The 11,946-nt window shown below is 51.1% G+C and overlaps 1 protein-coding gene across 3 annotated transcripts; it reads right to left on the bottom strand.

The window, feature by feature from the left end:
* Positions 1-1,073: 1,073 nt before the first annotated feature.
* On the bottom strand, positions 1,074-7,086 carry IRX6 (iroquois homeobox 6). 3 transcript variants are annotated; one of them, XM_008985883.6, is made up of 6 exons: positions 6,436-7,086; positions 5,156-5,413; positions 4,386-4,495; positions 3,908-4,215; positions 2,502-3,116; positions 1,074-1,528 (listed from the first exon to the last, which is right to left on the bottom strand). In XM_008985883.6, the coding sequence occupies exons 1-6, from the start codon at positions 6,478-6,480 to the stop codon at positions 1,521-1,523; spliced, it is 1,344 nt and encodes a 447-aa protein (XP_008984131.4). In that variant the 5' UTR covers positions 6,481-7,086; the 3' UTR covers positions 1,074-1,520. The 3 variants fall into 3 exon arrangements, with proteins under 3 accessions (XP_008984131.4, XP_002761004.5, XP_078213915.1); XM_002760958.7 differs by having other exon boundaries at positions 1,074-1,525; XM_078357789.1 differs by lacking the exon at positions 1,074-1,528 and having other exon boundaries at positions 2,239-3,116.
* Between the last annotated feature and the right edge of the window lie 4,860 nt (positions 7,087-11,946).

Raw genomic sequence — 11,946 nt, 5'->3', positions numbered from 1 at the left:
CTGAGCTGGTCACCCGCCTTCCCGTTTGGGCTTATCCTTCTCATCACTAAAGGAGGTTTGCAGTTTTTGTAATTCATGATCTCTAAAGTCCCTTCCGACAGCAAAGGGTCTTTTCCATAGAGAAGTGCGAAGTGGAGCACTGCTTCGGTTTCCCTAGCAATTCCAACCTCCACATTTTTTCTCATCGGCCTCCAAAGGTCTTCAATTCTGCCCAGGAGGCGGACTCTGCTCGTCGGGATTTCGGTGACTGATGATCTGGCATCTGCGCTGGTCTGGAAGGCCTGGCCTGGTCGCGACCCGGCGTTGGAGACGCAGCTCCACAGCGATCCAGGCCTTGGGCGCACAACACAGCTGCCTTTACTCTTGCCTTCCCTCCCCATCTGCTCTCCCCAGCTCGTCTACTGGACGGTGCCCCGGGTCCCTGCTTCCCTGCGAGCAGCAGTGCGCTCACTCCCAGGCTAAAGCCGAAGCACTAGACCTGGGACGCGAACGCAGGCGGCCGTCCCCAGCCTGCATCGTTCGGGATCTTTAAATTTCTTACCGCTAATCCTCGCCACCCGACACGGGTCGCAGGGGGAACAAAGACCCCTTCCATGCTCGTCAGCTCCCATTGGTTGGCCTGTACCGGAAGTGTTTGGTGACACTTTTGATAAAACGGGAAGAATGCCCCCACTCGCCTCACACTGACCTGCAAGCTGCCCGACCTTGCCATTAGGTCCAGGTTGACCGGAGGAAAGCGGTCCTCATCAACGCTCCCCACAGTAAACTTACAACCCAAATACAAACTCGGACAGTTTCCAGATGAACATCCTGACAGGTCCCGCCACCTCCCACGCGCATGACCCCCGAGATGGTCACCCTGGCTCCAAAGGTTGGTTAGGCAGTGGCTTGTCCGCTGGGCTGCAGGCCCACGGCCTTGTCGGTTACCATGTCAGTTTCTTCCCCAGCTACTAAAGGAACTGAGGTCTGCAGACCAGGCTGTGCTGTCGCAAGAACCCCTGGCTGCAATGCATCCTTGCCTGGACCCCGACCTCTCCAAACACCCCTGGCAAAGATAGGCCACACAGCATGGGTTCGGACTGATTATTTTTAAGGACACAAGGGGTTGGGAGTGGGAGAAGACGCACACAGTCCTTAGTGGCTGGGTCAGCGATGAAGTTACAAAGTGAGGCTGGTGAGGGTGAGAGACAGGGGTGAGCAGGACAGGAAGCCGTGCTGAATCCAGAGGAGGAAGACAGACTTGGTAGAGTCGGTGGGTGGGGCAGACTCACCCAGCCTCCCACTTGGCCTTCCTCAAGGTGCCCTGGCATCTCCTCCATGGGGTCCACTAACGTCCAAGTCTGCCCACCACCCCAGCTCTGCGTGCAAGGACAGCTGCTAGGAGGGTTTTTGTGTGTCTGTCTCTTAGGCAAAGTGAGAGCTCCTGGTCCCTGGCAAGGTCTGGCAGCTTCTTAACCTGGAGATGAATTCGAAATGCGGGGCCCATTTCCAGGATTCTTCCGCAAATCACAGCCATTGCCCTAACCTGCTGAGAGAGGAAAGGTTGATTAAAACCCAAAGGCCGCTTAGCGCAATTCTTAGGAAACCTCTGGGTCAGCCATGTCTCTTCTGGAGACAAGCAAAGGGTCTAGAGGCAGTTAGCTTGCCAGAGGTAATGTTTGGATCCGTTGTGTAAATTCAAATAACAGTGTAACCCACTTTCCTAAGCCAGCAGCTAATCCTGAGAGAAATTACTACAAAGAACAGAATCTGACAGTAATTGCTGGAGGCTGCCTCATGCTTGGGGAATGTCCGTTTGTGGGGTGGAAATTCCCTTCCACCAGGTCCTTAAAGGTGAAAGAATCAGCCAGCATCAGGGGATACTGATTGGCAGTCACTGGACTGCTTGGGGATGAGCCCTTGGCAGAGTGCTCTCCAGGGACAGCACCAATCCCAGGCCTAAAGTTGCTGACCACAGGGGCATGTCTACAACTCTCCAGGGGTTTTGGTGGGACACAGAGAGGGCTGCAAAGTAGATTTATGCACTGACCATAAATCTATGATGTGTGTCTGGCCCACAGTCTCAGACTTCTCCAAAAGCTCTGGTGCCGGCCCAACCCTAGTAAACTATCCAAGCAGCACAGGAGGGGACCGGGGGTCTCCTCTGAAGACAGGGGACAAGGGCAATTGTCCTAGAGGGGCATGGTGATGCACACCTGGTGAATTTGGCGGTACACTTGACCACGAATGCAGAGATCTTGGTTGTCCATCTCTTGAACGGCTAAGTGATTCTAGGTAATTATAGTCTCCCTGTGAGTTTATTATTATTTGGCTTAAAATAAGGGAGAACTAGAACTTTTGTCTCTAAGCTTCGGTCTGAAAGAGTGCTGTGAAGCAGTCTCCCGTCAGGTCTGTGGGAGACCTGGGCAGACAGGAGTGGCAAAGGGGTGTACATTGCCGGGCAGGGCGGTAGGTGTGTGTCTTTTGCACAGATACTCCCAGCGCCGTTGAGGGCCCACTACCTTCTGCTCCAGACGAGTACTGGCAGTGCACTGCAGGCTCGCTCCTCCGCGGGCAAGGCGCACAGTTCAGCGGTAGTCCCTGCAGGGCAAACCTGGGGTTTCCAAAGGCTTTGGCTATGCAGGAAGACTCGTTGCACGCGGAGTCTCTGGGGACCGCGAGTCGCCGGGCAGAGGCAGGAGGCTGTCCAGTAATCATATGGCACTCAGGACTTCGTGGCCTGGGCCGGGTAGGGGGTGCACCTTCAACAGAGCTAGCTGCTGCGGTGTGCGCCAGAGACCAGATGCGCGGTTTCTCCACGCACGGGTAGTGCATGGTCAACCTGGAGCCGCCTGGCTCCTCCACGAGGAAGTCAGCTTCTTCCGATCCGGAAGGCTCATTGAAGGAGAAGCGGGGAGCGGCCAGGCCGCACTCCCTGCGCTCCAGTCGGCCCTCTCGAGCTGCAGCGCAAAACCCAGGCAGCGACTGCGCGCCCTTACTGAACTCTGCCAGTCTGTCCGCAGCTGTGGCCATTGCCTCCTCGTCTTCAGGTTCCTCCTCCTCCTCCTCCTCCTCTTCTTCCAGGTCTTCCAGGTCACTCAGCCGGAGCCCCCGGGCCTCCTGGCTAGGAGTAACGTCTGCAGGAAATCAAGAGCTAGTGAGAAAAGCCCCAGGTCCCAAGGGAAATCCGAGGAATGCCCATCCTTGAGAAGATTTTAGCAAGACGCGCCCTGCACAGAGGGCATCTGCGGGCATCCGCGGTGTAATTCACCAGACCTGTCGTACCACCCCTTGCACTTGCCCTGGTGTTGTTGGCCGCCTGTCCGTGGGAAAGAATTCCTGCCCTACCCAGTCCCCACCCTTTACTCTCCTGGGCAGTGCCAAGCCAAGGAAACACCATTTGCGCTGCCTGAGTTCTGGATCTCAGTTTCTCAATTGTGAAAAAACAGGGAGCAGTTTTTACTCAATCTCGACTTCTACAAGCGGCTGCTGTTATATCATTTAATTCAGCAAATATTTACTGAGGGCCAACTATGTGCCTGCCATCATTTAGGTATTAGGTGTGTAGGGCACAGGGCAGTGAGTAAGACTTCTGGTGGAGCTGGCATTTTACAGAGGGTATTTGGGTTTGTAAACTTTCTCACAGTGACAAGTATGGCAAAGGAAATCCAAGCAGTCTGGCAGAACAAAGAATAACTGGAAAGATATTTTGGCTTGGGTGAGGCAGGAAGGAATTTAGGAGGTAACACTTTAATCTAGAAGATGCTGGTTCTGTAGAGAAATGCAGGTAGAGGGAAGTGCACAGGCTAGGAAGTGCAAGGGTAAGCCTGAGGACCTTCCAGAAAATCTACCCCACAGGGCAGCTTTGAAAGACCAAGCTGCCTGATGGCTTGTAAAACCCTTAAGGTGGGGTGAAAGTTTCCAATACCTTTGGTGTCAGCGTTTAGGCAGCCTAGTGAGTCCTCCTCTCTGCCCTCTGCTTTCCTCTCCTCCCCACCTTTGTTCTTGGGTGCCCATGTCATCTTGTTCTCTTTCTTGAGGCGCCGGCGTGCATTGGCGAACCAGGTGGACACCTGGGTGAGGGTCATCTTGGTGATGATGGCCAGCATGATCTTTTCACCCTTAGTGGGGTAGGGGTTCTTGCGGTGCTCATTGAGCCAGGCCTTGAGTGTGCTGGTGGTCTCCCGGGTGGCGTTCTTTCTGCGACCTGCACCACTCAATTCCACTGCCCCATACCTGTGGGGGAGAACCTGGCTAATGTTCTAGAAGGGGAACAAGGAACTGCAGGCAGAGGGCAGTCTGTGGCCTGGAAGTGTGGTCCAGCTCCCTCCCTCTTCCCTGTCCCCATCCACCCTACCTTGGCAGTGGGAGAGGAAAGACTCAGTGCCAGTCACTTCACTCCTTACCGGTCATATTGGTACTGCCCCAGAGTCCGCTCATAGGGATAATAGGCTCCTGGTTGTGCCAGGCCGGGTGTAAAACTCCCTGCAGCCTCCTTAAATTCATACTGTGGATTCTGGCAGGAGAGAAAAAGATAATTCAGGACTACAGTTGGGGAGGGAGCACATGGAACAGTCACTAAGGGTCTGGTTCAAATTCCAGTATGGCCACTGGCAATGATCGTGTGACCTTGGGCACAGTTGCTTAACCAATCTGTGCCTCAATTTCTTCCTTAGTAAAATGGGGATAGTAGTACTTATAGGTTATTGAAGAAGACTATGTTGGTAGAATGCATGGCAGCATCCCTGGTGCAGAATAAGCAGTAGTTAAATATTAGCTGCTGTTATTACTGTACCGCTTGTGCCTCCTCCTGGCCCCTCCCCAACACACACACCAACTGGGGCACTTCTGGCTTTCTTCTCCTTCAGGAGCTTTTCTCTGACCCTTTGTATCTCTGTGACTTTGGGTAAAGTACTTGAACCTCTGTGCACCTCTATTTCCTCATTCATAAATTGAGATCAGTGATGACTTACCTACCTCACAGAATGAATAGAAGTACAATTGTTTTCTACACAGTATGAAGTTCTGCAAACTGTAAGGTACTGTGTTTGTTTGTTTTCCTCTTTATACACAGTCCTAACCATTTACTTTCCTGGTGAGCTGTGCATCTGTGACTTTCTCTGGACTTCACCTGCCTCTGCTGCTCACGCCCCTGGGACTCCACCCCTGTACTCACCAGTGCCCCATACAGTGCGGGCGGCTCTGGGCTATAGGGCAGGTAGCCAGAGTAGCTTTGGGCAGCTGCAGCGGCTGCGTAGGGGGCTCCATAGATGCCCAAGGCGGCGCCCAGCTCCGGTCGCGCATTGCCCAGCAGCCGACTATCGTAGGGTGCGCAGCAGAGAGCGGGCGCCGGGGTGGAGCCTGATGCCATATCTGAGACTGAGCGTGGGGTGGATTCGCAGCATGTGGTGCTGGAACTTGCAGACACCAGAAACTACAGGGGCGAGAAAGAGGGCACTGGAGGTCAGAGACTCCCCACCTCCCACTGGCTGCAGCTAGAAGCAAAGAGGAAAAAGCCAGATTGCTTCTTCATTCATTCCTTCATTATGCATTAACTAACTGCTACATGGGCTGAGCATTCTGTTAGGTGCTGGGGCGGAAATTATAAAAGGGTTTTTAACCAAACTGCTTATTAGAAACGCCTAGGGCATTGGAAGGCCCCAGGGCTCCAGGGGGTCCTGGATTGTGAATGTTCTGAAACCCAAATTAAAGACACCAAATCCGCAGCCCTCTTCCCCACCCTCCTCACAGGACCTTGCAAAGGCAAAACTAGAAGGTGGCCTTAGAAACCGTCATAAATGTCTCATTCCTGATTCCATTTTATAGATAGGGAGTCGGGATCAGAGAGGTATGAGACTTGTCTAATATCACACAGCAGGTCAAAGGTCGAGCCGGCTCTAGAAACCAGGAAAATACACTGGAGAGAGAAACTGGAGACCAGTTGAGGGGGTGTCCGCAGAACTTTTCCAGGAAACCCTTGTCATCGCACAACATCCACTTTGGTTTTGGAAAATGGAGGGAACCGGAGAGCTTGGGCCCGCCCAAAGAAGGGGTAGGATAAGAGCCGAAGTCAACAAATGAATAGCAATATGGTGAGATGGACAGCGTTCTAGCCTAGAAGTCTGTTCTTTTTCTTTTTCTTTTTCTTTAAGACACTCCCGGTCACCTCAGACTTCTGTATAGAAGGCCTGACTGGGAGATTCCTGTGATCCCACCCACCTTACTGAGCGCGTGGTCAGAGTGCCCATGTTTCGGGTCACAAGATTTTCCAGGGTGCACTCCCGGGCGAAACGTTCTCATTTAGGGATTGGGGATGTCAGAGGAGGCTGTGACACATTACCCTGATCCTTACTCCCTCTGGCTTCCTCCAGGACACAAGAGGAGGAAGGTCAGAGGCAGGCGCCGTACACTAGGCATTCCCTCCACCCAGTCTGTCCCCATAGAGGCGCCTCTTACCTGGGAAGCGCCGCTGTACGGGTGTCCAAAGTGCGGGAAGGACATGGTGGCTGTCCCTGGCCCGCCTCCCTCTTCCCTTTCCAGTTCCCGTCTCAGCCCAGCTGTTCGGCGCCCCCAGCCGTGCGGCGTCTCAGTTCCTTACACGGCTGCGGGTGCCCAGCTCCGGTTCCTCCGCCTGGTTGGCCCGAGTGGAGGCAGAGCTGAGGGCAGCCCGGCTGCGGAGCCCTGTGCTCTGGAAGGCACCCCTCTGGCCCGTGGGGTCCGGAAGACAGAAGGGCCCATGGATGGGCAGGGGAAGGAAGTAGATGCGGGTTCCCAAAGGCGCGTGGTGGCGAGGTGAGGCGCGGCGCGGCGCGGGGCTGTGAGGCTCCGGAGGTGTCCCAGTCCAAGGTGGCCAGAGGCTCAATGTGACGTCACCGTAATCCCGGGCCGCCAGACGGGACCCCGGGCCCCGGGGCCCCGGGCCACGAAGCGTGCCAAAAGCAGCCAGCCCGTGCGCGCGCGCGCACTCTCACCCACACTAACACTTGCTCCGGGAGGTTTGTGCAGCTGGCGAGGAACGTCAAAGACCCTGACCCTCTCTGCTCGGCGCTGAATCCTACCCCTTTTCGCCTGGAGCTCACGCGTGCGCGCGCACACACACACACACACACAACCTCTCCAAATTACCCGGGAGAAGTAGCAGAAACGCCTCCCTCTGCGCCGCGCAGGCCCCGGGCGCAGCGCGCTCACCTCCTCCCCTGCGGCCCGGAGGAGGCGAGAGGCAACCGGGGCGGCGAGGGAGGAGAGAATACAAAAGAAGAGACAGGAGAAAAGTGGGGAAGAAAGGCAATAGGGAGAAGGAGGAGGGGAGAGGGGAGACACGAGTCTGAGTGAGCAGAGCACGCGGGGGAGGGGGAGGGAGCTGGGGTGGGCGAAGGCTGGGCGGAGGCTGAGCGCTGGCAGGTGGAGGAGAGCAGAGGCCCGGGGGAGAAGCTTCCAGCCCGGCTTCTCCGCCCCTGTGCTGCAGGAAAGTTTGTTCAAGCCACATGCCCGGCTCTCGTTGGAGCAGCTCCCGGCCGCGGGCAGCGTCGGTGAATCCCAGTGGCCCGCCCATCTTTGTCCTCGGGGATCTGGTTCCCCGCATCAGCCTCCCCAGGACTCTGGCTAGATTCCGGTTCTCCAAGCCCTGGACTTGCTCAGGGCCTTGACCTTGGGGCTTTTCTGCAGCCGCCTGGTCCTCGAGTAGACCGGGTAGCGCCCCCTGGAGGCCGAGGCTCGGGATCCCTCAGATTCGGTCGGGAAACTCGCAGATACCTGGCGTCCGCAGACTGCTTGCTAAGATCCCTGGGTATCTCCTCCGAAGGCAAGGCTTGGCTGCCTGGCGGGCGCCACCCGCAGTGGCCGCAAGGGAGCCAGGGAGCCAGGGAGCCCGAAGAAGGCGCCCGGGCCGGGCTGCAGCTGCTGCGCTCCGCTGGGGGTGGCGCTGGAGAGCCACAGTGGAGCGCTCCTGGAGGGCGGCCCATTCCCTGCTCTCCTCTCGGACGCCCGGTTGGGTACGGCTGTCTGGCCACTCCTTCACTCCATCCCAAGGGTCTTCAAAGGGGCATTGATGGGTGGGCCGTGGGTGGGGGGGCGCTCATTTTTGCCCAGGAGGAGGCTGCGTCCTCTAGGCCTGACCCGCTCCCCCCCCCCCCACAGGGCATCTCCAGTTTGCGAGCTCTGTAGACTGCACATCTGAAGGCTCAATACTCAGGCCCCAGCTGCCCTTCTGAGAGCCTCCAATCTGAGACGTCTAGAGACAAAAAGGGACTGACTGTCGGTCTGGTAGGGGAAGGTCTTCGGAGGGCACTGCAGGGATCCGGTAGGATTTGCCGGCCAGAAACCTCAGAAAGCCTTGCCTTTCACTTATGGGGTCACGGCGCTTTATACTTTAAAAATGGTCTCCCAGGCCCTTGCTGTAACTCCTCCTAGGAGCCATAGGGATTGGTTCAAGGGCCCAGATTTATTGTCTAGCTGAAACGCGAGAGCCTGTGACCCAGAAGATAGCAACGGCTCTGGGTTCTTGCATGAGGCAGGGCAAGGTCTGGGGCCCTGGACAGAGCATCCTTTAACTCTGAGTTTGCCACGGGTACCTTACAGAGGGGACTGGTTACTGGGAGCCAGTGATCTCTTTAGAATGACATCTCTAGCTCTTCACACCCCGTTCACGTTCTGCAGAGTGCTCAAGGAGCTTAAAGAAACCACAAAACAGAGACTCCTCTTCTTAAGAGATCATTACCATGAGGACAAGCTCCATTCAAACACAGCTGCTGCTGCTGACTGCTGTGTTACCTTGGAGAAACCTTACGTTCAACCCGGGAAACTCCTGGTTAGAAAAAGAATTATAGTCCTCACCAGACTGACTTAGTGATAAAAAAAACACCACAGTAATAGATCCCTTGATTTTTTCAAAATGCACTTTGGAACCATCCACACATTTGCAGCTTGGATACATCTAAGGAATTTTTTTTACGCTAAGAATTGGAGAGTATTCATTAAATTCATCCCTCGGGGAAGATTACTGCTAATTAATTAATTGCAAACATTTCCAGAGGGAAGGTATGTCAATTGTAAAGTAATAAAATTAGATAGTCGAAATACTGACTCAGCAACTTTGATTGCCCATTTGTTCCTAAGCAGAATTAAAAAAAAAAAATTTTATGACAGAAAAATGGGGCTGGTGGTGGAGAAAAAGCATTAGCCCTGTCCCTTGGTGATATGGCTGCAAAGGAGAAACTACCATATAGGAATTATTGATTTTCAGCTGATTTATAAGATCTCTGCTGTATCAATGCTGTGTGCAGGGCCTCTAGGCCTACTTCTTGCCTTTGCTCTTTAGGATTTGAGAAAAGCAACAGAATTTTTAGAAAGAAAAGAGGGTGAGGAACAGTGGGGAAGGAAATTGGGAGGGAGGACTATGAAGGTATCTCAGCATTTTTCTTCTTCTGGAAAGAAAAATGAACAAACAAAAGAGTATGTTTTATGTGAAGACACCTTTTCTATTGTCTTCAAAGTTGCTTGATGGTTTTTGTAGCTTCTGTTAGAATGTTTCCCAGGGAGGAAGGCCTGCCATGTCTCCCCTGGCTTCCCAGTCTTGCAAGACCTTGATTTAATATTTTCTTCCCAGGGAGAGGCTGCACCCACTGTAAATCTCCCTTGTTTTGCGGACATTTGATTGTTAATGGGGTTTCCTAAAAAAGGGTTTTATGAAATGTGCCTACTCTTCTTGCTATTTTGGGACTCTTGTAACAAAACAAAGCCAGTGGGTTAAGCCAGTCTCAACCTCTGTCTGGCAGAAACCTCAGGTGAGAAGATGTCTGTTTCTTGGAAATTCTGATTGAGGGAAGTTGCAGTAGAATTTGCTTTTGTCCTCCTGATGGTTCACAGACTCCCACCTCAGCAGCCCTGGGTTTCTCCACCCTGGCAGCCTTATATTGCTTTGTTCAGCGCTGATTAATTTAGTTTCTGAGAAAAAGCCCCAATCGTATATGTGTACACACAGAATTTTATTGAAGCAAGTACATAAATCCATCAAATATAGACCCTCCCAATTATATTTAAGGGAGTTATTCCACCTAAAGTATTTTAAACAAATGATACAGATTCTTTTGTTGTACTGCGCGACACGCCTGATAGTTCCTCTAGCTGCTCATTAAAACAAATAGGAAACAAATTAAACAGTCAAAAGCCTATCTGTACCAGAGATCCACATTGTTTATTTGAAGTTCTTATTGCTTTGCTTCAAATGCACTGAAGTTCCTGAGCAGGCAGAGTAAAGAATGTATGATTCACAATAAACTTGCATGCAGGTGCCACAAAAAAAACAAACAATAAAAGAAGGAAAACAAACTGTATTTCATTATTTTGGGTTAAAAATGTATGTGATTTCCTAATGATTTATAAAGACAGCAGATTTTACAGGGGAAAATATAACAACCTGGAAATGCCCCGAATTAACTTCAAATGCCTCAAATCCCAGAAGGAATGAGTGAGTACATGAGCATAATAACAGAGTTGAAAATGTGCTAAATTATATTTTTTAAGAATGGATTTTTTAAGTGACTGTTTTTGAACTGAGAAGAATAAAATTTCCTCAAATCTATGCATGAATGAACAAGTGCATCTGGACAGATGCATCTATAATTTATACTGATCAGTCACCGCAGGTCTCATGGAGTAAAGCCGAAATGAACACTAATTGTTTTGACGGAAGTAGTGTGCACGGCATCTGATTGTGAAATGCCGTGAGTCCCTGCCTTGCCTGAATACATATTGTCAACAGCAACTCTGGCACCAGGAGGCGAAAATAAAAAGGCAATAATTCCCAGATGAGAGTGTTGATGTATCTTGTCAAAAAGGTGGCAAATAGAAAGAGAATTAACTACTTTGGGATAAAGTAAAAAATAAGACTGAATGCAAAGGGCTTGGTTTGCCAGCATTGTACGTCGGCTTGGAGTTAAAATTAATAAAGCGTGTTAATAACAGTAAAATTCTGTAGCATTTGTTGAGTGCTTGGGAGCTTTCCTAAACCCTTCTGCTTTATCTTATTTAAGGCCAATGATAAGGATATTGGAGAGGTGAGAAGCGAGTCTAAGATCACACAGCCAGGTAAGTGGCAGAGGAAGAACTAGACTTCAGACCTCCTGATTCTGGGTCTTTTCACAGAACCACATTTTAAACACATAGAAAGCCAGACATAGCCAGGAGACATTGCCAACTCCAGCTGGACTGTGTGAATTCATGCATCGTGTGCCGTGAAGATGCAGTATAATTTTGCAGAAAAAACACCTTAAAGAGATGCTACTGTAAGAAAATTAAGTTCAGGGTCTGCACCCCCTGTTTTATGTCAATCTGTATTGTAGAAATTATGTAGTAATTGGGAGTTTTAGAAATTTGGTGTGAATCATTCATTGAATGGCAAACAGCAAACAGACCCAGCCATGACTGATATATACATACAAAACAAACAACAGCAACAACAACAACAAAAACAAAATAGCACCCCTCCCCTGAAAAGAAAGATCCTGAAAAACAATTCAGCCAGAAGATAGTGTCTCTGTTTCTATACTGGTTTAAAAACAATTCATTGAAATGAGTGACTGATATTTTCAGAAAGAGGAATTTTTGAAAATCTGACTTTGGCATCAATAGGTGGGGAGGTTTGCTGCACTAGCTTCTCATTTTTAAAGCAGTTTTTAGGTATTAAAAATTCTTGATTAATTTTATCCTATGAATGATGGCATCTTTCTAATGAAAAGCTCAAGGCATGTGATGTGTTTTCAAAGAATTAAACTTTAAAGTAAACAACAGATGTATGGATTTGAAAACCAGGAAACAGTTTTTGAAGCCTAAGTCTTTTGGAAAAGAAATGCATGTAAAAAAATTAAGACTTTAAAGTAATAACACACCGTCACTCACTGGGGTAAATGCTATGCCCTTCCCCGCCATGTGACAGGACCTAGAAATAGTCCTTCAGTGTGCAATTAGGGA

The sequence above is a fragment of the Callithrix jacchus genome, chromosome 20, assembly GCF_049354715.1.
Source record: "Callithrix jacchus isolate 240 chromosome 20, calJac240_pri, whole genome shotgun sequence".
In the NCBI taxonomy this organism is placed as follows: domain Eukaryota; kingdom Metazoa; phylum Chordata; class Mammalia; order Primates; family Cebidae; genus Callithrix; species Callithrix jacchus.
This window is presented reverse-complemented; position numbering and strand designations above follow the sequence as displayed.

What these genes read in the sequence shown, in the direction of transcription:
- IRX6 (XM_078357789.1), bottom strand. Translation starts at nt 6,480, where the DNA reads ATGTCCTTCCCGCACTTTGGACACCCGTACAGCGGCGCTTCCCAG. An exon ending in GGGCAGTACCAATATGACCG is followed by an intron (nt 4,216 to 4,385) that starts GTAAGGAGTGAA and finishes TCTCCCCCACAG; the next exon opens with GTATGGGGCAGTGGAATTGA. An exon ending in CCTAAACGCTGACACCAAAG is followed by an intron (nt 3,117 to 3,907) that starts GTATTGGAAACT and finishes GATTTCCTGCAG; the next exon opens with ACGTTACTCCTAGCCAGGAG.